The following is a 24,276-nucleotide window of genomic DNA, read 5'->3' on the forward strand; positions in this document are numbered from 1 at the left end:
CCATAATTGACTCATGGTGAGAATCTCTTCCTTTGATGGGACTCCAAGATCAACGGAGGAGTCCTGTGTGTGAGACCCAAACCTGAGACTCATAATCCTTTCCTTCAGACCTCACAAGGGCAGCTGTTCTTTGGATAGTGTAAGCTGAGCTGGAGAGGAGCTTACTGCGTGGTAGTCGTGGAGACAGACTCCCTGGAGGTTTTGGATTCTGTTTGCAGATCTCACAGATGGATGGGAGTTGCGCATGCAGAATGCTGCTCGAAGGGAAGGGGGAGAAAGGAAGAAATGTGTGGTAGAACAATCTAATGACCACACATTCAATAAGAGAGATCTCTACATAATGATTTTGAAGTTAGGCCCTAGTGTTTTTTTTAAACATGCGATTGTGACAAGAAAACATCTGCGTATGTGTGGTTTGCTTTTATCATAATAGGATAGATACTCAAAGTGTCTGCTGCATATATTTGTTCACAACTCTCCCAGTAGGTTTGGGTGATGTCATCTTAATCGTGATTTGACATGTGTACAGTATAACATTGCGATGGACGATGATACGATGATATTTATGCTAAAAAATTATATATTAAAATATTTAGGACTATTTTATGCTAAAACATGAAATATTTTAAGTTCAATGTACGCTACAGTGCGAGACATGCAAAAAAACAAAAAACAATAGCAATGTCACAATCAGGAATTATAGCTTATAAGACGGTAGTTTCACATAGACTATTAAATCCTTCATTTTTGCTCTCTGTCTGATAGCCTTTAAAGTACCCCGCATATGCATCAGTTTAAGGCTCAATTTCATTTCCAGGGAAAAGTTTTAAAAAAGAATCTATTTAGCCCATGTTACAGCAAGGTTTATAGTACGTGCCTGGCAGGTAGGGGCATGGCACCACGATGGCTGCTTCCCACTGAGATGACGTTCAACCATCACGATGGACGATGCCCTACCCAGAAGTGGTCTTCTATTCTACATGCTTCCATTGAGTCATCCGGTTGTTGTTTGTGTATAACAATATTAAGGCCTTAGCAAGCAGGTTTACAGCATTTTTCGCTCACCATTTGTGAAGCATATTCCAACATTGTCTGCTCCTTGAGACATGTAATCTTTTATCCTCTATCTGTGGTTTTAGGTGTACTGGCTCTGGCTGCGGGGGATTACGGAAATGAGGACATGAAGCTAAATAGGTTTTAAAAAGACAAAGTGGTAAGGAGATCCCCTTTCTTTTGCCTCGCTCAGTGCTTCTGATTTCAAAACTGACTCAGGTTTCTGGCCAAAACGCTGCTTCTGTGCAGTTCAGCAATTCTTTGTGCAGCCAATTTGGTCATGAATGTGTTTCATTAAAGAAAAGTGACAAAGGCAAAGCATTAAAAAAGATCAGAGCACCGCTCCAAGTGATGAATCGCCCCAAACTGCTCTGCTCATTGCGCCATCAGCAAAAGACTATCCGTTACTGCGGGTTCTTACTAAACTGTGTTAGTAGATCACATAGAACAGCAACATCTGGATGGGGTCATTTTAGGGAGGGAAATCTGCCACGGTTGGGAGGGAAGCTTAAATACAGGAAAGAGGAAGAGGTGGAATTCACAGGCTTAGTGAAAGCCTCGGTTTGCGTGTTGACTGCAGAGGTTTATATGAAAGGAGAGACAGAGAGAGAGAGAGATAGAAGGTGCTTTGCATGAAAATACAAAATACATCAAGTGAAGACACTTTGTTTTGTCTGAGGTCACTCTTTAATGATGCCTCACAACCTATTGTGCCCCAAACAGTGGATCCTAATTGTCTCTTTCCCTGCGCAAGTGGTTAACTACTGTCTTTTATATGCAGGGGCAAAGCACAGATTGTTACAGTGTTGTAATATGAAAAGCAGGAGAGAGCAAGAAAGAGAGAGAGAGAGAAAACTTATTATCAGATCCCATCTCGCTTGGCTTCACACCTGCATGGTGGAGCGAGGGGGAACAAAAATCGATTGGACTTGTGGATTATCGACTTCTCACCAGGGAGCTTTTGCAGACCTCGGCTGAATTGATGCACTTCTGCCAATGGTGAAAAATGCCCTCAGTCTGAGACCATGTTCATGCGCTCTGGGTTTTAATGTGAGACTTTGGACTGGAAGGGGCACCAAGCCCAGGAAGTTGCTTAATTATTAATGGAGCCCGTGACAATCCATTTCCACCCCTGTCTTAGGACGGAGCCGTGTTTCACATTAGTGCTGTCAATAAGAGACATATGTCAAATACATGTGATCATCACTGGGGCACTTACTGAGGCTGGTGTGTATTTGCGTGAGGGATTGCAAGCAGAGTGGAGGCTTGAGTGAACAGCTGAATTTATAGACTGTAGAGCAAAGAGAAATTCATCATTACCCTTGACATCCTATAAGACACTCAAAATCCAATCTTTTTGGAGAGTAATTGCTATGTGCTTCCAAGTGCATGTGTGTTCCTTCTTGGCATGTGCCATATGCAGCGATGTTTATTTTTCATGTATCAGCTGAAAATGAAGAGTAGAGGACCATATTTGCGGTCTCTCTACATGGCAAAAACAGATGGTTATGCTGTGAAAATCCATGCATTTTTTCTCCACTAATCCACATATGGAGGCCTCTCAACCTTCTGCCTGTGTTTGCGCATTATGTGTTGTAGGCCACAGCGTACTGTTGAATATACCGTAGTTAATTTTGTGTACACAAAACTGTAACTGTTATACATGAAACATCATAATCTTCTACCAAAAAAAGATCAGTAACCTTGTTGTAATCTTGTCACACCTGCATAAAATTTAGTATCTGAACAAGGAACTAGAGTTACTGTTGGTATAATTATATTGATCTGTCTGTCTCTCTGTCTGTCTGTCTGATAATATCTGTCTGTCTTGCAGAGTGCCTGGCCATCATAAGTGAAGCGTCCATCTTTGCCCCCTCCCCACTGAGGGGTCATGGCTCTCTGGACAGGAAGAGGCGCCTTGGCTCAGGCTGAGCCGAGCTGCCGCCCCGCCCACCGCCTGGCGCTGCTCCTCAGCCTGCTCCTGTTGCCTCTGCACAACCTCTCCGCTGCCTTAGGTACCGTCCATCTGTCCGCTCATTACAGCACATCTCCTCTCGCTCTCCTGCATGCTGACAGAGCCCTCCGTGTGTCATAGCACTGGGAGATAGCGTGGAACAGGTAGACAGGCTGGGCTGTTGAAAGGAAAATAGAAAAATGCTACATGTTAAACGCGGATGGCTTATCTAGGGAGAAGTGAATCAAGCCAAGCTTACTCACCGTCCATCATAGAGGGGCACACAGATTTATCTCAACTTGCCCAGTCCATAGCATGAACCATAAAATGGGAAAAATGACTTGCCTTTAACCATGCTGCAGGATTCACCACATGTAGCATGCCAGTTAGAGAATATTTCACGCACCCTTAGTCTGTGCGTGCCTATATGTGTCATGTGCATGTCAGTGTTTGTCAGGCTGTCAGACAGACATAGAATACTAGGATCTATATATTGTGTTGAGTTTTCTGGCAGGAACCCCCCCCCCCCCCCCTTTTTGTGGTCTGACAGGGGGTTGATCATGGTTGTCATGGTGATGCTGCACCCTGTGTACTGGTGATGTGCTAGTATGGTGTCCACATAAATGAGGGGCTAGATGCACAGTTGTTGGTGAGATACTGCCGTTAAGAGCTTGGCCATTTGCAGAGAAATCAGGGAATTAGTAAACATAAGATTCAACTTATAAATGTATAAATGTATCTGTGCTGGATTCATTATGCATTATGGGCTGTAGGTTGCTGGAAAAGGATAAAGACTGGGGCTTAAAATACTACGATAGTTAAAATACTATCCAAGTACTTAATTGCTGAAATCTTGTTCCATATTGTCATATAGATTGTTTGATGTTCAGCTCTCTGCTTTGAGGATGTTATTTTTTTGCATAACATAAGAAAGGTTGATTATTGCACCAGCACGGTTCTGCTAACATGGGAGCTGAGCTCTCCCTGGAGATTTTCACCCTGCTTCTAGAATTCTCCCAGAATTCCCGAGTAAACAAAAACACACCCAGTGCAGTGCTGATGCTGTTGCGTCTGGGAGAGGTGCGAAACCAAGATGACATTGGCTTCCTCGCTCGTTCTCGCTCTCACTCTCTCTCACCCTCTCTCCTTCTCTCGCCCATCTCTCTCACTTCCTCCTCTGGGAATAGTTTGATAACGGCAAATACAAAAGCCCCTGACATGCCTGAGTAAGTGAGTGGTTAAATCAGAATGACAGTGTGTGCAGTGGAGGAGGAGGAGGAGGTTTAGATGCTTGTTCCACTCCGGTACTCTCTACATGGAGGAGACTCACCTGTGAAAGAAGACGGCGGAAAGAGGATGAGGAGGAGGAGGAGATGAAGCAAGAGAGCGTGAGAGAGACAGCAAGGAAGAGAGAGAGAGGAAGGAAGGGGGAGGGGAAAGGGTGGTTACCATGGTGAGGGGTCAGCTCTAGCTGTGATCTGATAGATGAGTCTGATTCAACTCCTGAGTGGGAGGAGTTTCAGCTTGCCCCGTTTGACGTGCTGCTATGGCAACAGCGCACAGAGGCCAGGCTCCGGTGCTTGGAAGGTTTTTGTATCTATGACGACGGGCCTCTGAGCACCTTGGGACTCACCGGGTGTCAATCTCAGGTGCTGGGGCCGTCTGTCTGAGCTGAATTTGATCCTATTCTATTCTGGGATGGCTGGGGATGGATCTGGTAATGGCTTATTGAATTGGGGGGGGACAGAAATATTGCTGTGTGTTATTGCCTTCTGTCACCAGAGTGTCACTGAGATGGCCCAGCGTTGTCAACGTTCCCCTCCTCGACTGTCTCACCTCTTACAGGGCCTGTCACTTTTTTTTTTAGCCTGTGATTGACAACATTTCCAGGCACAAATCTTCTTCTTTTCCCCCGTCTCCCCCCAGTCTCCCCGAGATTCATCAAGCTTCCCACTGACCAGATCGGTGTGTCAGGGGGGGCCGTCTCTTTCGTGTGCCAGGCCACAGGTGACCCCAAGCCACACGTCGTGTGGAACAAAAAAGGAAAGAAAGTCAGTTCTCAGCGCATTGAGGTCAGTCACCTACCCTTGTTCAGTATCAGTTACTGCACCAGTCTGTTGCACACACACTCCAGCATCAATGGATAAATTACATACATTGTTAAATGTTCTATGAGTAGGTTTATATTGTATATTGTAATATATATTATTTCCAAAACGTTCAATATCCATTACAATCATTGAATCATGTAAAATCTTGTAACTGTATGGTATATACTTGGCTGAAATTATTATCTTCAGTTAGCAGACGCTTTTATCCAAAGCGACTTACATATGTCAATTATATGACAAGAGCCATTCTCCCTTCTCTCAGAGCATATCAGGACTAAGTGCCTTGGTCAAGGACACAATGGTGGAACTCTTCAGGCTACTTGCATGCTAGCCCAGCTCCTTAACCACTATACGCTACCACCGCCCCATTCCCATATTTCTACTAATTTTTAATATTTTTTGTCCGTGTTTGAGTAAAATATAAAAAACTGAGACAATGTGGTTTGCGGTCCTCACTGTGTTCTGGGTCTTTCTGGGTGCAGACCATAGAGTTTGATGGTCCTCACTGTGTTCTGGGTCTTTCTGGGTGCAGACCATAGAGTTTGATGAAGGCGCGGGGGCAGTGCTGAGGATCCAGCCCCTGAGAGCACCGCGGGACGAGAACATCTACGAGTGCGTGGCCCGCAACAGCGAGGGAGAAATATCAGTCACTTCCAAACTCACAATCCTTAGGGGTAAGTGCCATGGTTGAACCTCCTGAGCGTGAACATAAGCAAAATAGTGTCCATTGTGCAGCTAATTAAAAAAAAAATCATCCATGCCATCAACACATACTTATGAACGCATGTGAGTCATGAACCCCATCTCCATTATTGCTTTGCAAATAAATTATAAATAGAAGCCATTATTACATGGTCAGCCCTGTGGTCTTCATAGTGGCGGTAATGAGATCTGATACAAAATGGGAGAAAGCTTGTTGCCATAGTAACATTGATACTCCTGCGAGTGCATAAGACGAATGAAAATTAAAGTTTCTCAACAAGTTGAGCACACTCCTGCTGAGGCACTGACTCACCAGTCTGCTCCAGTCGCTCAGAGACAGACACAGAGCTCCTGTAGCCATGCCTCTCCCTAACCTCTCCAGATCTGATGTCCAGACGGGGTGTGTGTGTGGATGTGTGTGTGGGCGTGGGGTGGGGGTTTGGTGTCTGCTAATCTGATTGGCGGGTCAGGGGGCGGGTCTTTCTGCTTAGGCTTATGGTAATGTATTCCTGCCCCTCTCAGATGTGAGTCTCAGAGGTTCCTCTGGCATACTTTGATTACCTAAATAATGGTGAAATATGTCCCCGTGTTATGCCGGTAAAAGCCCAAGACAATTCTGCATATTTTGCAGTTTTACCTGAGATTTGCTCACAAGTATTCCCTTGGTACATCACCTAATCTTTCCTGATGTTGTCACTTACTGCCAATTTCCATGTATACGGAATTGTTCTGAGGTTCAGAAGGTCTGATGATTTTCAGCTAGAGCTTCTGCTGTAATTTGATCTCTATTAGTTTACTATCTGTGAAATCAAATGTAAACACATATTTTTCTCAGGTACTTTATAGTGTCATACATAAATGTATGTTTTTTTAAGCTTTAGGGAATTTCAGGTTAGATATAGGCAGTGTCAGCATTGAATAAAATGGTATGCACTAAAATGTTTGTATTCATATGTATGTAAGCATTCACGTATTGATGTAATTATATGTATGTATTCACCGTCATGCTCTGCTGGTAATGAAGTGCCTCCATGCTGGTTGAACTGTGTCTTGGGCGCATTCTGTTTTCTGTGCCATGTAATGGCGGCCTGCTCAACACACAGACCTCCAGCTCCAGTAAGGGACAGCTACCATAGGAGGCTCGTTTCTACATGAGGAACTAGGGGATTAGGCAAGACTGGGATGTGTGTGTGTGTGTGTGTGTGTGTGTGTGTGTGTGTGTGTGCATGTGGTGTGTGTGTGTGTGTGTGTGTGTGCACATGTGTGCATGTGCATATGTGTGCGTGCATGTGTGTGTGTGTGTGTGTGTGTGTGTGTGTGTGTGTGTGCTTTGGCAGGGCTCATGAGGCAGCAGAAGGGCCGGAGCCTGGGGAATAGCCTCCTGCCCATCTGCTCACTACTTGTCATTGCTGCGGCACAAACAACTCCCACCCCCTTTATCACTCTCTTGAGTGCGTGAGAGTGACGGTGTGTGAGGTGTGTCTCTTGGTGTGTGTGTGTGTGTGTATGTGTGTGTGCCCATGTTCACGTGTACTGAGATGGAGAAAAAGGATGGGCAGTATATTGGCCTCCTGTTGGCAGCCTTAGCTAAAGTCTCAGCAGAGAGCAGACATGAAGGTGGGTCACGGAGCCGGTGAAAGACCTCCAGCACGCTGCAAACGGGAGCCTATTACCCAGCCGCTTCAGCAGGGTAAAAATAGTGCCTCTCTGAGGTGTCACAGAAAGAGCCATCCTGCACCTTGACTTTGTCAACAGAATGTCAGCGCTGTATCGGCTGGATGCCTTTTGAAGACATGGCAGCTCTGTGCTTTCACCGGCGCGCTGTATTTCCCTCTCTCTCTTTCTGTTTCTCTTTCTCTCTCTCTCTCTATCTCTCTCTCTCCTTCAATCTCTTTCCTCACCCCCCACTATTCCCCTTTTTCTCGCTCTTCTTTTTCTGTTTTCCTTTTTTCTTTAGTATGATCTATTTTTTCATTTCCTATCTGAGTGGCTTGTGATCTTTGTGTTGCATGGCTCCCCCTGTGATTTAACCTTCCTTCTTATCCTCCTCCCTTTGTCAGTCTGGATCTGCATTTGCACATCACCATCTCTGCCCTCCCTGAGCAGTTATCCTCCCTTATATGCTCTCTCCCCTCCTTACCATCTCTCTCTCTCTCTCTCTCTATCTCTCTATCTCTTGCTCTCTCACTCTTTCTCTCTCTCATTCTCTCTCTCTCACTCTCTCTCACTCTTTCTCTCTCACTCTCTCTCTCTCTCTTGCTCTCTCACTCTTTCTCTCTCTCACTCTCTCTCTCTCTCACATTCTCTCTCTCTTTCTCTCTCTTGCTCTCTCTCTCTCTCTCTCTCTCTCTCTCACTCTCTCTCCTCTGCTGGCTCCAAGCCTGGCCACTTGGTCACACATATCTCAGTCTTACATAAATACCATCTTACATCCTTATCAACCCACTGGATGGTGCTTCATGTGCTTCCTGTTTTTTTTTATTCATGTTCACGTTTCTTTGACATGTTTGGTTTCTTCCTCTGCCTATTCTCTTCTACTTCTACCACAATTCAGATTCTTTTTCTCTGAGAAACGCCTTCAGTTGGACACAAAAGGGAGTGTAGGCTACATTTGTGTATGCTGTGCTTTCAGTCGTGCCAGAACATTATTTCACCAGTCCAGGCATCCTGCTTCATGCTAAAGCTGTTTGAGTGCTTTTTTATAAATGGAGTCATGATGTACTGCGTTTGAAGAGAGAAGGAGAAAGGACAGGAGGAAGCAGGCCTGAGCAGAGGGCCATTCACTCATCGGTCAGCGACCCACTCTCTCATCTCTCCTCACCATGGAGACCACTGCAGAGAGACATGGGATGGTGGCCTGTGGAGGGTTGCAGGTTTTGGTAGACAAATACAGTCCCAAAATATCAACACATTGGCCCACGGGTATACACACACACATACAGTACACGCATGCGTGCACACACACACACACACACACACACACACACACACACACACACACACACACACACACACACACACGCACACACACATACAGGCTTTGGGTTTCAGCTCCACCAATATCCATGGTAAATGGCCTCTGGGTCATCACTTCCAGCAGCTGTCCAATCTTTCTGGTGAGATGAGTCTTTTGTAGTTCTTCATTGCATTCTTCCTTCCCTCACTGCATGTGTACACAGCGTGCCTCCCTCTTCTCTCCCTCTCTTTCACACACACACACACACACACACACACACACACACACACACAGTCACACACACACACACACACACACACACACACACACACACACATACATACACAGTGTCCGTCTTGCCTGGAGGTAATAGAATGTTTCTGCGGCACTGCACCCTAAAAGCCTTGTGTGTGTGTGTGTGAATAGCTGGAGTGGGTAGAGCACGGCTGATTGCTGATTACCACCTTCCTCTGCCTATTTCTGTGGGCTCTGGAAATAAAGGAGACAGCAGAGTACCCGCATGCTCCACAGCTACCAGCGCTGGGGAGGTGGCCCAAGCTCAGATCACTGAGCCATAGTCTGATTGGGGACATATGGCTTTTAGCGCTCCGTATTCATTTTCTTTTTATCTCCTCTGTTTGTCCCCCTCCCTCCTCCATCTTTCACAATCTGCTGCGGAGATATGTTTTATATGCCTCATAATGTTCCCTTGTGTATAGTGTGTGTGTGTGTGTGTGTGTGTGTGTGTGTGTGTGTGTGTGTGTGTGTGTGTGTATGTGTGTGTATCTTTGTATGACGTGTGTATGTTGTGTGTGTGTGTGTGTGTGTGTGTGTGTACGCACATTCTGTACATATCTGTGGTTTTGCATGGCTGTGTGTGTAAGGGTTCTCATACACCAAATGTCTGTTCGTTCGTCTGCATTCATAGCATTCTGTGTTTGTGTGTCCATATGTGTCTGTGTCTGTAGGGGAACAAAGAGGGGCCGTTGGACCCGGTGCTGCTGGCTCAGTGCTCTGGCACCGGTACAAAGCCTAATTCCCCGCATGTAAACAGAAGTGGGGTTGGACTGAGCCTGCAGATGGGCACCGGGACCTGGAGGAGCTCCACTGGCCAAACCCCCAAGCAACCATGAAATAATGTTCTGTCATAAATACCAGCTTTCCTCTCAAACCTGCTGACCTTCTGAAATGCTGACCTGTAACCAGTCAAGCACGGGAGGGAAAAAATGGCTTTTCGAAACTGATACTTGAATTTGTGGGTTATTGAGTTTAAATAATGCTGAACTTTGAAAAAATGAGCTGTTGTGCTGTGGAGATTTCTCAGTGAACTTGTGGCGATTTGTCCAGGTCCTGCACCTGAATAAAAATAATGTATAGTCTGATACAGGACAGGACTTATTGCAGCATCAAAGCGCTTGCGTGTGTGTGTGTGTGTGTGTGTGTGTTTGTGTGTGTGTGTGTTTATGGATGTGAATGTGTGGAGTGGAAAAGACTAGAGGGGAGTTGTAGAGGAGAGGAGTGCAGCATTCTGCAGTGCTAGCTTTGTGTACATGGTGGGGATGAAACTCTGGGGGATATGCTCATCGACTCTCTCCTTCTTTCTCCTTCTCTTTTTTTCTTTCTCATTTTCTGTCTTTCACATAATCTCCTCTCTAGTGCTGATTCACCCACATGAGGACAAGCCTGTAATTAGCATTGGTCAGGGTGACACATGCATACTGTACATACACACACACACACACACATGCACACACACACACACACAGACACACACACACAGACACATTCAGCAGCACGCCCCTAGACGGTCAGTGGAATTCTGCGCTCAAACACTGCCCATTGCCTGCATTGCCCATCCTTAGCGGTCTCTCTCTCTGTCCCACTCAATCTCCCGCTCAGTCCTGACTGATTAATGAGTCTTCCTTTTCAAAGCCCCTATATGCACGATCAGAAGTGGCACCCATCCCCAGAGAGGGGCCGGTGTTGACCCTGTCAGCCCCTCACACCCTCTCTTCCCTTTAGTACATTTCCCTCCTTTCTGTGAGATGACTACACATCATCAGAACATGTCACTCCGGAAGGAGAGGTCTCTTTTTCTGATTGTGCTGCCGGCGCTGTGATGGGAGCGAGATGATATTCATCTCGGCACCGAAATGGCTCTTTAAAAAACGCAGTCGCTCGCCGCCAGCGAGCGGCTGTGTGCTTCATCCCGATTCCCTAAAGAGCTCGCTCGGCTCTGCTCGGAGCGTTAAATCGTTGCATGCCCTTGCGGGCATGAGCCAGACTGACCAAACTAAGCTTAAATTAAATCCAAATGAGGCGACGGCAGCCTCATCAGCAGGCAGGGACGTCCGCAGGAGAGGAGAGCTAGTCCCTCTACAGGCCCTCTTCAGGCTCCGTTAGGGAGATTTAGCGTGAAGCTGGTTTCTCTGGGTTCAGTTCATGTTCACTTTATAGTCTTGTTAAATTCACACACATAGGCGCACACACATACAGTACACACATACAAGAATGCTCCCTTTCTTCAATCAAGCACACTCAATCACACACTCAAACACACACACACACACACACACACACACACACACACACACACACACACACACACACACACACACACACACACACACACACACACACACACACACATACATACACACACACACACACTCACTCACTCAGTGCTTTATTGTTTGTGTACATTTTCAATTAATGCTAGCAAATAATCATTACTTGGAGGGTACACCCCCCCACAACTTTATTCGTAATGCATGTAATTGACATTGCCGCTGCCGAGGTGAATTTGTGCATAGTGATTAGGAAGGGGTGTAATTACAGCACTCAGCTAAGCCTTGGAGGAGAGCGAGGCTTTCTTCCTCCCCGCAATTTACGGCTGACACCTCTAATGTTAGGGACGACTGCCTGCTGTCTTACTCAGCCTCAGGAAATGTCGGGAGTGCTCCGTAGGAGATTTCCTGTCGAACAGACCCAAACATTAGAAGTGCTTAAGACCAAAACAGTAACTAAATCATTTCTTAAAAGCGTGGGCGAGTAGTTCCTAATCATGGGTTCTGAGTGTATGGTGACAAGATGATACTGATGTTGGCAGCTCACCAGCGAAACGGTGTGCTGTTGTTTTTTGTGGACATTGCAGGTATGAGATTATCACAATGTGGGATCTAGAGGCTTGGGGTTTTATTTGGATGGGAGCCCATACTGAGCGTAGCCTGAGCTGAGCTCTTGCTGCTTTTTCACGTTGTCAAAATGTCAAAAAGCTGTGTTTGCTGGAAGCTTCTGCTTCTCTTGGAAATGTAATTGTTTTGCTCTTGGCCAAAAGTGACATGCTTTTTTAACACCTTTTTGGACACAACTGTGTGCATCTTTCCTGTGTGTTTAAAGCTTGTGGTTTTGGAAATGCTGTAGAATTGTCCAGCCTGAGTTTCAGCATAGTACTGTTAAATAAGGCACTGCTTGCTGGTCACCATGTAGAATTCTTATTTTGGAATAAACGATTCAGCACTTTTAGGCAGCAAGATAATGTAGGTTGTCAAGGGTTTTACTTTAATCACAGTTTTACTTTAATATTAGTTGAGGTAGAGTCTGACAGCAAAAGCTTTAAAACATCAGCCTCAAACTGTGGGAATTGTACACCTTTATCACAAGTCAGAAATATTCTCTGTCACTCCGCCATATTTGAGAATTCGGTCTCCAGTCAGTGTATGCCTCAGCTAAGCATTACACACAGTATGTTGTGCACAAGAAATAGGTATTGGTTTTGAATAAATTAACCATTGCAATATGGAACATATCAGCAGGAACTACATGTGCAGTAGACAACATACCAGTAGGAACTACATGTGCAGTATGGAACATGTGCAGTATGGAACATATCGGTAGGAACTACATGTGCAGTATGGAATATGTGCAGTATGGAACATACCAGTAGGAACTACATGTGCCTTATGGAACATGTGCAGTATGGAACATATCAGTAGGAACTACATGTGCAGTATAGAACATATCAGTAGGAACTACATGTAATGTGTAATCACTCATTACAACTCAAGCAGAACATTAATACCTCATTTGAATTAACCACATAGCTAAATGGCATATAAATTAATGATCCATGCTGTATGGACATGGACAGCCTCATTAGAACCATATCTTTGAACTTTGATTGGGTTGTGTCATCATGCATGCACGCTGTAGGATTTTATTCTTCTCCTCCTCTCTGCCTCCACAGAGGACATGCTTCCCCCGGGCTTCCCCTCCATAGACATGGGCCCCCAGCTGAAGGTGGTGGAGCGCACTCGCACGGCCACCATGCTGTGTGCCGCCAGCGGCTTCCCAGACCCTGTCATCTCCTGGTTCAAGGACTTCCTGCCTGTGGAGCCCAGCGCCAGCAGTGGACGCATCAAACTGCTGCGATCAGGTGAGTCATGCCTGCAAACTCATGGCTGCTATTTTTTTGTCTTCATTTTGTTTTTATGCCAGAAATGGAATAGATGTTTGGATTATGGTGATATTAATTCTGCATGTGACTTGTGGCAAAATGGGAAACAGGTTGCAAATGGATGGCGGACAGTCGAGTAATGTTCACTTATTTATTGGTGTGAATTTTCCGAAAAGGGCTGGTGAAGTTTAATTTTTTGTTTTCCACAACCCAATCACTTTGGAGCTTTGGTGTAAGTCCTACAAAAGTAACCGCTTTGCTGTAGACAATAATGATTTCAATTCTAAGATTCTATATTATTTGTGCGATTGTGCGAACGGAAATACCAAAACATTAAACGATTATGAAAATTATGTAAGGGATAATGTATAGAACGCCGGTCATTATGGGGAAAATAAGTCCTGACAGGGCGAACCAGACCCCGGCGCGCCAGCGGAGGAGTCTTGTTTCGTCTTGAAGGGACTTATTTTCCCATAATGACCGGCGTTCTATACATTATCCCGCTTATTATACGGCTACTTGCCAAAACGAAAAAATAAACTCCATGATATGTCTCTTTACACTTATTTGTTACTGTTTCGTCGTGGCTTTTGCTGAGAAACAAATAGTTCGCAACACACGCTGAACTTGAATCAAACATTCTTTAGAACACAGCTGATCAACCGTCTGCTTTCACTTTTGAAAGAAATTCCAAGCGCAAACTCCGTTGCCATTGACAGCGGTCATTCTTGTTTTCAGAGGTCCTTTCCCAAGAAATAATGACCGCTAGAACTTTTGGAAATCCCATTCAAGTCAATGGAGCATTCTACTTGCATTGTGAAGAGCCGTATAATAAGCTTACATATCCATCTTTGACATTCATCAATTAAAAAAAAAATCTTGCTAGTTTGTACATACTAACGTTTCATCCGCTTCCTTGGTTTGCTTTGCATATTGTTTTTGAAACATGTGTAATCCCCATTGACACACCCATTGTAGTACTTCATGGCTCCTTGGCTCCCAACAACAAAACATCAAAATAACTATCAAAAGCAAAAGACGGCAAAACATCATGACCTCCACTTCCATCTGACAAGCACCGCTAAAAGCTATCATTTTCTGTTCTTTTTGTTTTGTGTGTGTGTTTTTTTTCTTTTTTCTTTTTTGTAATCTTCAGGCGTCTTTGGTGAGTATCTCTCTGACCCTGAAACTACCTTTTCTTCTGCTGAGGATGATAACATCTTAAAAAAACTGCATGTCATCCTGACAGTTGTCTTCCCTCCAAATCACTCTTCCCCATCTTCTCTTCCTCTCACTGACTTGGAACTCTGCCCATTGCTCCCCAGACCACTGAAATGATATGAGTGATAAGAACATATTTTCTTGCACTGCCTCTTTCCATGCTCTCTCCCACTTTGTCCCCATACATGGGTCACCGTAGAATTGTTGTTGTTTCATGTATAACCTTGATAGCACAACAATTATTATTACCATTACTATTGACAGTAGCAGCTAATTCCTAAAATCCACTGCCTGGTGGCCATTTTGCATCTTCCCCTTGTTTTGATGCCCCTAAAGTCAGTATGTGCATAATTATACTTATTTGTCTGTTTCTTTTGTTTGAAGAATACAGCACTGCAGTGAGAATCTGTGCGCTGAAGAGTTACTGTGTGACTGTGTGTTTCTCACTACATCCTCAGGGAGAGAGGGTCTAAGTATTAGAGTCAGAGGCTTGACAAAAGGGCGTAGGGAACATTAATAGGCTTTGTGTAATTCTGCTCTCTCAAGAAAAGTGTTTTCTGCATGACCCTGCAAGACACAGACACAGACTAAATCATTCTCAGACAGTGTTGTTGTTCATATCTGTCCCACTCGTCTTGTGGGCCCATCTAGTATAAACCATCCAAAGGCCGTCCTTATACAGTTAGTGATCCAGGTTGAATTTGAAGATTTCAAAACACAGGCTCCCTCCTTCAAACAGATCTAGCCGGCTCTCCAAAGGCATTTTCTTGTCCAAATCACAAACCCCAGTCTGCAGTCCACCGTAGTCCTGCCCTCCAGCACAGAGTAGGCAGGGAGGCTGCAGCAGAGCCCGTGGAGCGGCGCTGCTCGCTGGAGAACAGGAATTGTAATGGAGGGCATTAGTTATTCCCTCTCATCAGCCGCAGCGCAGCGCTGCACTGCATTGTCAGGCCGCGGTGGACGCAGGGGCAGTGGCCTGTGGGAGCCTGTCACGGGGAGCATGACCGACCGCTCCAGCTCCGCCATTTCATATTCCCCCAATAGAAGAGGCCTCGCTTTGTTATCAGCTAAATGGTCCGGCCAGCACCTTCCATTTGAAGAGAGCTTTAGGTCACGTTATTTTTTCACTTTTGGGCAGGAATTGTGTGGACTTTCTTTTCCATGTGACCCCCTGTTTTATTTCCTTCTCTTTTCCACCTCTTTTCACCACCATTTGATCCTCATAATTACCTCTTAACAATGAGATTATAACTGTAATTTACGGAAATAAACTATAATTTACGCAATACTCAACAGTAATTTCCTCAAGTGCCGCTCTATATAGAGGGGCAGAGAGTGCGTGAGACAGAGAGCCTGTGAGTGTGTGTGTGTGTGTGTGTGTGTGTGTGTGTGTGTGTGAGAGAGTGCAGCACCTGGCCATGTGGGGCGGCAGCGTTTATGATGCATTAGACTCTGACAGATGGCAGCTGCCACCAGAGGCATCCAGCCCGAGGCTCGCACGGCTCTGGAGCACGGAGCTGTGGCCCGCACTCGCCCGCACTCGCTCACTCACCTCCAGCCCCGCTGCACCATAATCAAACTCCCCATCTCCAGCTGGCCTCGACAGACACTACACTCCAATCAAATCAAATAGGGTCGTTTCTCACAATGCCATACCCTGTCTACAGCCCATATGCATAGTGTTCCATTTAGGAATAACATACTATTTTCCCATCACACCTGAGTCCCACTCCAGCCTCACCTCTGCTCGCGTACTGTACACTCATATATAAACTGTACTTAAATATAAACTGTACACTCATATATAAACTGTACTCATATATAGACTGTACACTTATATATAAACTGTACTTAGATATAAACTGTACACTCAGATATAAACTGTACTCATATATAAACTATACTTAGATATAAACTGTACTCCTATAAACTATACTTAGATATAAACTGTACTCATATAAACTATACTTAGAAACTGTACACTCATATATAAACTGTACACTTAGATATAAACTGTACTCAGATATAAACTGTACTCATATATAAACTATACTCAGATATAAACTGTACACTCATATCTGTTCACTCATATATAAACTGTATACTCATATATAAACTATACTCAGATATAAACTGTACTCATATATAAACTATACAACTATACTTAGATATAAACTGTACACCATATATAAACTATACAACTATACTTAGATATAAACTGTACACTCATATATAAACTGTACTTTCAGATATAAACTATACTCAGATATAAACTGTACTCATATATAAACTACACTCAGATATAAACTGTACACTCATATAAACTGTACATTCAGATATAAACTGTACTCAGATATAAACTGTACACTCAGATATAAACTATACTCAGATAAAAACTGTATGCTTCTATAAAGACTCAGCCCCTGAAGCCTTGTTATATTAACTGGAAGGACATTGTCCACCCTATGCACTCATTCATTATACACCAGTGTTTTCTAGTTCCAGCATATAGATCCTTCTTGAATCTTTGAAATCCTCCGTTCAGCTGAGCTGCGGTGGTAAATTAGTCTCTCACTACCCGGGTGTTCTATCTACGAGATTTCATACCCTCACCACTCAGTCACAGACCTCCCCCACCAAGATCCTCTCTCCCTCTTCTCTATTTTTGCTCCTGTACTGTCTTCCATCTCTGTTCCCTGTCTGTATGAGCAAGTTTGTTGTAACAGTCAAGATTTTTTTTCTTCTTTCCTCCAATTTTTTTTGTGCCGTCTTGTCAAGACAGCCTGAGAATTCAGCTTTGGTGTATTCCTTGGGGATCTGTTGCCGGGGAAAGAACCAAACAAGCATCAAAAAATGACTGTGTGCTGTGGGGAGAGCGTGTGCAGGGGAGAGACTGAGGCGAATGCTAGGAAAGAGTCGGTTCAACAGGAAGCATGTGCCTTAACGAGACAAAACTTTGCCTTCCAACTTCTTCCTTGAGTGTTGTAAATTGCCCCCCCCCCCCAAAAAAAAAGGAAAAAAAAAATCAATGGCTATGCTGTTACCTGTAGCTTCAAATGATCTTGCTGTCGGGAGAGAAGCAGGGGATAGGTTGTGTTTAGGAAGGGGAAGAACAGAAGAAGAGAGAGAGTGAAATGGAGGTAGTGGCTCCTAACCAGAGGCTATGTTTCGGTCTCAATGTATTTTCTTAAGCTTTCGTCGTATTCACAGAACAAACAGTAAAAACAGTCTGTCAGACTTATGCAGACTATGACCACTGCGTTAAAGAAAATATTTTATATTACCGCATTAGCAAACAGTCCAGAATATGAATGAGAGATTGTGAGAGAGTGTTTATAGACTCACTAGGAGGCACTGCCTCGTAGTATCGAGCAATCACGGATGAGTGATTACAAATCACCACGGCAGGAACATTTGTGCCCCCCCCACTCTGTTACATCCTAGTGCACTGAGAATGTATTTGCCTCTGTCTGCTCTCTTGTTATCGCCCACACCTGAGGCCTGCAGATCAATCTCCCCCTCCCCGTCCTGCCCTGCCAGCCGAGCTCATCTCCGCAGCAAGACAGCTGCAGCAGGCCTGAGGACCGCCGGCGGCCTCCTTTAATCAGGGCCTGCTTACTCGCGGCCAGGGCGGGGCCACTTGCAGCGGGGGCTGGTAAAACCCAGAGGCCGGCGCAGGTGAACGGCAGAGCGAGATGGACGCTGACAGGCCCAGCTTTCAATCAAAGCGGTGCAGGAGATCGTATTGTAATCTCAGGGCGAGAGAGAGAGGCAGAGAGAGAGGGAGAGAGAAAAACAGAGAATATGTGTTTGTGTGTGGGGGGATTCAGCTTTAGCCAGACAAGCATGCCGTTTCATCTCAGCCTATTTTAAGACCAGTGTTCTTTTTAGTCGGCAGCATTAGTTATTAATTCACTATAAAATGTTATAATTTGATAAAAAGAGATGAGATGCAATAATTGTTGTACTGTATAAAAACATCTGACAATAGACTAAATTTAATGTTGGCAGGCAGGGATGTGCATGAAGCTACTTGCTTGCTGTTGTAATTTAGAGCTATGCCTTTAATTGTGCTGTTGTTGTAATTTAGAGCAATGCCTTTAATTGTGCTGTTGTTGCAATTTAGCGCTTTGTGCCTTTAATTGTGGAATTGAGTCCTCCAGCGAACATGAAAAAATTGGCTAGAAGTGTTGCTAGGCCTCAATGACTAAAAGAGAGGAATAGAATGGAGCATCACAAGCTGTGTCTTTGGTCCAAGGATACAGATAGCCACATTCACACACACACACACACACACACTACAAAGCAGTCTTGCTATGCCGCATTTTCCCTCTGCCAGCATTACCATTTCGGTCACATTGCTTTAAAGTCCCCATTGTCTCTGAAGAGCCTTTTAGTGCCTATCTCGCTGTGTGAAAATTTGTCAGAGGCACCCAACGGGTAGCGATTCCCCAGAGCGGTTAGCTGGAGTCGGGCTAATCCTGCTTGTCTGCGCGTGTGTGATTGCTCCTCTGGACATCCTCTAAGATGGCCCGCGATGCTGCTGGCGGCAGGGTGGGGGAAGGGCAGGCGGGCGGGGAGCGGAGAGCTGTGAGCCATTTGCCATGGGACGCAGGGACAGTCACACTGACTTGAAAAGAAAAGTAATTATGGTGGGGGGAGAGGGAAGGGACTGGGGTGCACTGGGCGAGGGCAGAGGCTGGCATTAAAAACATTAATTGATTTGAAAAGGGGAACGCAGCTCCAGGGTTCTGGCCTGCGTTGAGCTGGGGATAAATATGTTAAAGCTAAAGAGTCTGGTGGCTGTGGAAATGTTAATGAGATGCAGTTTATGCAGTGCTTCTAGTTTAAATAAGGAGTTTTCATGAATGAATTATTAATCTCATCTGCTGTTCTCTCTCTCTCTTCTCTCCTCTTTTCACTCTCTTTCTGTATGCTTACTTATCACTTTTTATTTCCTTCTACACCCACCCTCACTCCCTCTTCCATTCTATTTCTTTATTCTCTTTGACCTCACTACTTACTTGTCTGGCATTCTTTTAACATCTCTGGCATTTCTCTCTTCCCCTCCATCTCTTTCCACTTCCCTCCCCCATCTCTCTCTCTCTCTCTCTTTTCCTCTCTCTCTCGCTTTCTTTTTGTCCCTGTCTGTGTGTGTGTATGTGTGTGTGTGTGTGTGTGTGTGTGTGTGTGTGTGTGTGTGTGGCTCTCTCCAGGTGCTCTGCAGATTGACAAGAGTGAGGAGATGGACCAGGGGAAGTACGAGTGTGTAGCGTCCAACTCCCAGGGTGTGCGCTTCTCCGCCCCAGCCAACCTTTACGTGAGAGGTAGGACACGAGTCGCCGGTCCAGAGAGGGCTGCTCGGCCTCGCTGACCATCTCAGCTCAGCAGCCGCTGCACGCTCTGCCCTTAACCAGAAATGCCCTCAGCGTAATAAACAATGACAAATCTACTACAAGAACTAAAACGATTACAGCTCACATAAAATAATCAAAGGAAATCAATGAAGAACGTGTTTGTAAGAAATACAGTATAAATTGTACTGAAGGAATATGGTTGCAGTAGCCCTCCATTTGTAGGACTTTGCATGGTGCACATGATGAAACAGCTGAATTTCATTTAGCGCTCTGTAGTGCAGTACACAGCACCTTGTGCTCTTTTACAGTTCAGAGTGTTTCCGGTTCATGAGCTTTAGAATAATCATAGCATTACAAAAGCTAATTTATATTGAAGAAACTGGGCCTAGAGGCGTGTAATTGTTTCTTTAGAGTCAATTAGCGCTGACTGTTGATTTAGGCATCGCTAAATGCTTCTTGCCTTAACCGTTTCCAAACTCTTTCTGATGCACAGTGTAAATACGTTAATTGAATTTAATGAAATTCATTAGATAGCTTGTTCATGCAAGCCAAAATGCCCAGCTTTAAATTAATGTGGGATTCGCTTTAAATTATGAATACAGTCTGTCAATGACCAGTCATCTAGGGAAAAACAAATGGATATTTCAAACAAAGACCATATATTAATTTGCTGCATGCCACCTTGTCCTGCTAGGCAAGCTAACCAGATTACAATCAAAGTACAGTGTCTCTAGTGACAGGTTGCCAAAGAATTGTTCTTGGACACGGAGAAGTGAGCTGCAGAGCAGAGAGGGGAGAGAAGATAGAAAGACTGAGACGATTTTTCAACCTTTACAGTTGAGTCTTCACTATTAACACCTTGTTACTACACTAATATGATACTCTTAGCACTGGGAACAGATCAGACATAAGACAAGACAGGCTCATATTTGAGTCCATTTTTGGGAATGAAAGGAGAGATGTGTTGTGGATAGGATAAGAATGGGGCCTTCCATCCTCTCTAGGATGCACAAAGAACATTTGAATACCTTGTATCATTTGACTTGATACTAATGAACACAGATGTCTGGGGGGTTTTTCTGGTTGATATAGCAACTGTTGTTAGCAGTTATACTTGAGGGATAATTAGTCATTGTCTAATCAAGGCCCTTTAATGAAGAATACAAACATTTTTATTCACTTCCCCAAACAAAAGGGTCATCCTGACCTCTGGCTGTCACATGCACATGCACACAAACACATGCGAACGACGCCCACGCACACGCACACACACACTCACACACACACACACACACACACACACACACACACACACACACACACACACACACACACACACACACACACACACACACACACACAAACACGTACGCTTATCTGCTACAGTACATTGTACACACACCATCCCTTGCTGATAGGCCTACTGGTAATTTCACATGAAGAGAACAGTCTGACTGTTTTGCATGACAGATTACCCAAACAAACATCAGATCCAAGAGCCATCTGCATAGTGCTTAGCTATGCACAGCCTGGGTGACTGGTGGAGTGCTTTCTCCTCAGAGTAGATGTGTGTGTCAGGGGCTGCAGCATGAAGGCAGAGGAAGGCAAGCCGTTTACCACCACCAGCCTCTCTTTACAAGTTTTTACTCTTGAGGAACTCACACTCATAATTAATTTATGGCTCCCAAGTCCCAGACCACTATAGCGAGTGAGGGGGGGGCGGTAGGCCAGTGGTGGCAATGGCACTCAGAGCAGTGGCCTTTTCCCTTATGACCCGCAGTTCATTCAGAGTGGAACTGCGGGCACTGACCAGTTCATCCAGGCTGTGCAGAGCGAAGGCTGTGCTTATGTAAGGCTAACTCAGGTCAGCCGGGGAGGGGAGGGGGAGGGGGGTCATTAAGAACCATGGAGCAGCACCAAAGGCTGATCTGGTAAGTTTCACACAGTGCTACGGATAGAAATGTTATCTGTTGGCATTGCTGGTCCTGTTATGACAATCTCTCTTGGAGAGCAGTTCGTGTTTGACGTTGAAACCCACAGAGTAGTGTCCTGCATCGACCTCCAAGCGGCCTCTCTTTACTATATAGTTTCATAAGGAAGGGGTTCCTTCTAAAAATGTTTCTTCACAAAATCACGTTACAGAAACATAAATCTTATTTCAATGTGGAAGAGCTGGTAGTGGTGTGTGGGGATGGACGGGGCTGACCCACGAGCCCCAGCGCAGGGCTGCGGTAGGCTGCTGCTGCTGCCCGTGTGGGAGCCCTGCGCGCCAGACGAGGTAAGCAGGGAGTGAAACTGAGAGATTGTGGCAGGTGAAATCCTTGAGGTGGCCTTTTTTACTCTCTCTGTCTTTCCCCTATTTTTTCTCTCCTCCTCATGTCATTGTGTTCTGCATCAACCCCCTTACATTCCCAAGAGCTGCGAGAAGGTTGGTGTGTTTTTTCGTTTCTTTTTTTACTTCCTTTAAAAAAAAAAAAAAAAAACTCAAACGACATTCAGTTACAGACAGTTTTAAAACATATTAGAACTAGATTTATTCACAGCATATTTTAAATAGATCATGATTCATATTTTATTTTTTTAAAATAGATAATTTCTTGGAGGGTAATGGAGAACAATAACAGGGCTTGGTTAGGGTGTTTACGTTTTGCATTGTGGGGTCTTTTCTTGTTTGCAAAAAAACCTTGGAATTGCTTCCTCCTTTGAAGGCTTCTGTGCACGTGTTGTCATGGAAACCCAGTAATTGGAAATTAAGGACATTTCTGCATGATGGGAGAATGTAACGATGCTTGCATGCCTGAACAGGAACCTTGTTTGGATGGCTATGTGTTTCTAATGAACTGTGCTCGTTGTCCCTCCTTCCATTTCCTCTGTGTGTTGTTGTGAGCGTATGTCCGTGTGTGTTTGTTGTGTTTTGTGCACTGTAATTGCTTATTGTGGATGTGGGACTTGTGTTTGTGTGTATGTTCTCAGTGTCCAAAGGATTCATTCCTTAGCTAGTGCTAAATAGATCTATCGTGGTTTTCATTTTTCCTCCAATTTTCCAACCTATTGATTTGAATGCAATCAATGGCAGTGAATGACTATCTTTCACCTCTGTCATGTAACCATTCCAGTGCCCAATGTTTTACCTTATACTGGGGCTCATTTTATTCCTATTAACAAGCACTACTTATAGATTATCTTTATCTTAGAATATTATAACCAAAGCTATCTATGTTTTAGATTCAATACTATCCAGATGCTTTCCACAACAACAGGTCAAATTAGATTACATATCATTAGATTAGATTACACCATGCCACTGGAACTGCTCCAAAGAGACATGGCAGAACTAGTTTGGTGGTTGTTTGGGAAAGGTACTCCATTAAAAAATGAGTTCATTTTTACCCTTGTGTGTTACGAAATGAGATTAGCATCAATGCTGCATGGATGAAAGTATCGCAATCAATGGGGATTAGCCTGATGTTGGATGAAGTATAGTCTTAATCCAGTGCACTCCAAATCCCCTCCCGTGATACTCGGTAGACTGATCATCGTGCAACCTTCCCTTCATCACAAACCCCTCCCCAACTCCCCAAATAGCATCTTCAAGTTTGTTTATCAGGAAACATCCATGTGTTTACTCTGTAACGTAATTAATGTGAGCGAATGCAATGTGAATGTGTAGTCTTGATTTGGCCCCTCGCCTGTGGCATGCGCTTGCATGGTCTGTTGTATGCTGCATGTGGAAGAAATGCAAAGATGGAGAATAAAATATATAATTGGGCTTCATCCTATTATCTTTGCTTAGATTTCAGTGCTCGCTGCAGTATAGTGTCATTTAAAGCAGGAGCAGTGCCTAATTCACTAACAGTGATGCAATTCAAGTTGTTCCCTTTGTTTTTTCAGTGACTTTTTATTGAGGGAGGGAAACACCACAGAGTTCTGATGCCACAGTGTCCTCTGACATTTTAAAATGGTCTTATTTGATGTGTGAATCACTTGCCGCGCATGCACGTTGCCATGCGCTATCACTGTAGCATTTCATCTGAAGTGTTCTGGAACTGTGGCCATCAAAGAAATGGCCAGCCCTGGCTGTCCATTGTTTTTATAGCAGTGTTTGTTCAATAGAGCCCTTTATTGCTGTCTTACACACGGAAGGAAATGAACCCCGGGCCAATGGTGCCACTGTTCTAGAGCCTGAGTGGTTTTAAGGGGCTCGGTTTGAGCACTCCCAGCTGGGTGGACAATGACTGCTGGATTAATGCACTATTAATTTCACTGGGGTGTCAGAGCAGCCAGGGTTCGACAGTGACAAATCCATCTGAGCAGGAACAGCTGGGGCCATGATTTAGGTCTGGCCTCACAACAAAGAGATGCTATCAGTTTAGGCTTTTACCAGTGCCTAACGTGACATCTGTGACAAAGTGTCGTCTTTGTCATCCATTAGAATGGTGTTTTAAAATCTATAACCAAACGGCAGC

At 44.6% G+C, this 24,276-nt stretch overlaps 1 protein-coding gene across 1 annotated transcript in view; it reads left to right on the plus strand.

Moving 5' to 3' along the window:
* The window catches only part of LOC125304720 (receptor-type tyrosine-protein phosphatase S-like), a 70,290-nt gene that overhangs the window by 8,914 nt on the left and 37,100 nt on the right, over nt 1-24,276 (plus strand). Inside the window, 7 exon segments of the mRNA XM_048259213.1 lie at nt 1,140-1,213; nt 2,888-3,068; nt 4,934-5,079; nt 5,651-5,792; nt 13,023-13,211; nt 19,670-19,780; nt 22,227-22,238. Of these exon segments, the coding sequence (XP_048115170.1) occupies nt 2,945-3,068; nt 4,934-5,079; nt 5,651-5,792; nt 13,023-13,211; nt 19,670-19,780; nt 22,227-22,238 (724 nt within the window). The 5' untranslated portion in view covers nt 1,140-1,213; nt 2,888-2,944.

This window comes from Alosa alosa, chromosome 1 (assembly GCF_017589495.1).
Source record: "Alosa alosa isolate M-15738 ecotype Scorff River chromosome 1, AALO_Geno_1.1, whole genome shotgun sequence".
In the NCBI taxonomy this organism is placed as follows: domain Eukaryota; kingdom Metazoa; phylum Chordata; class Actinopteri; order Clupeiformes; family Clupeidae; genus Alosa; species Alosa alosa.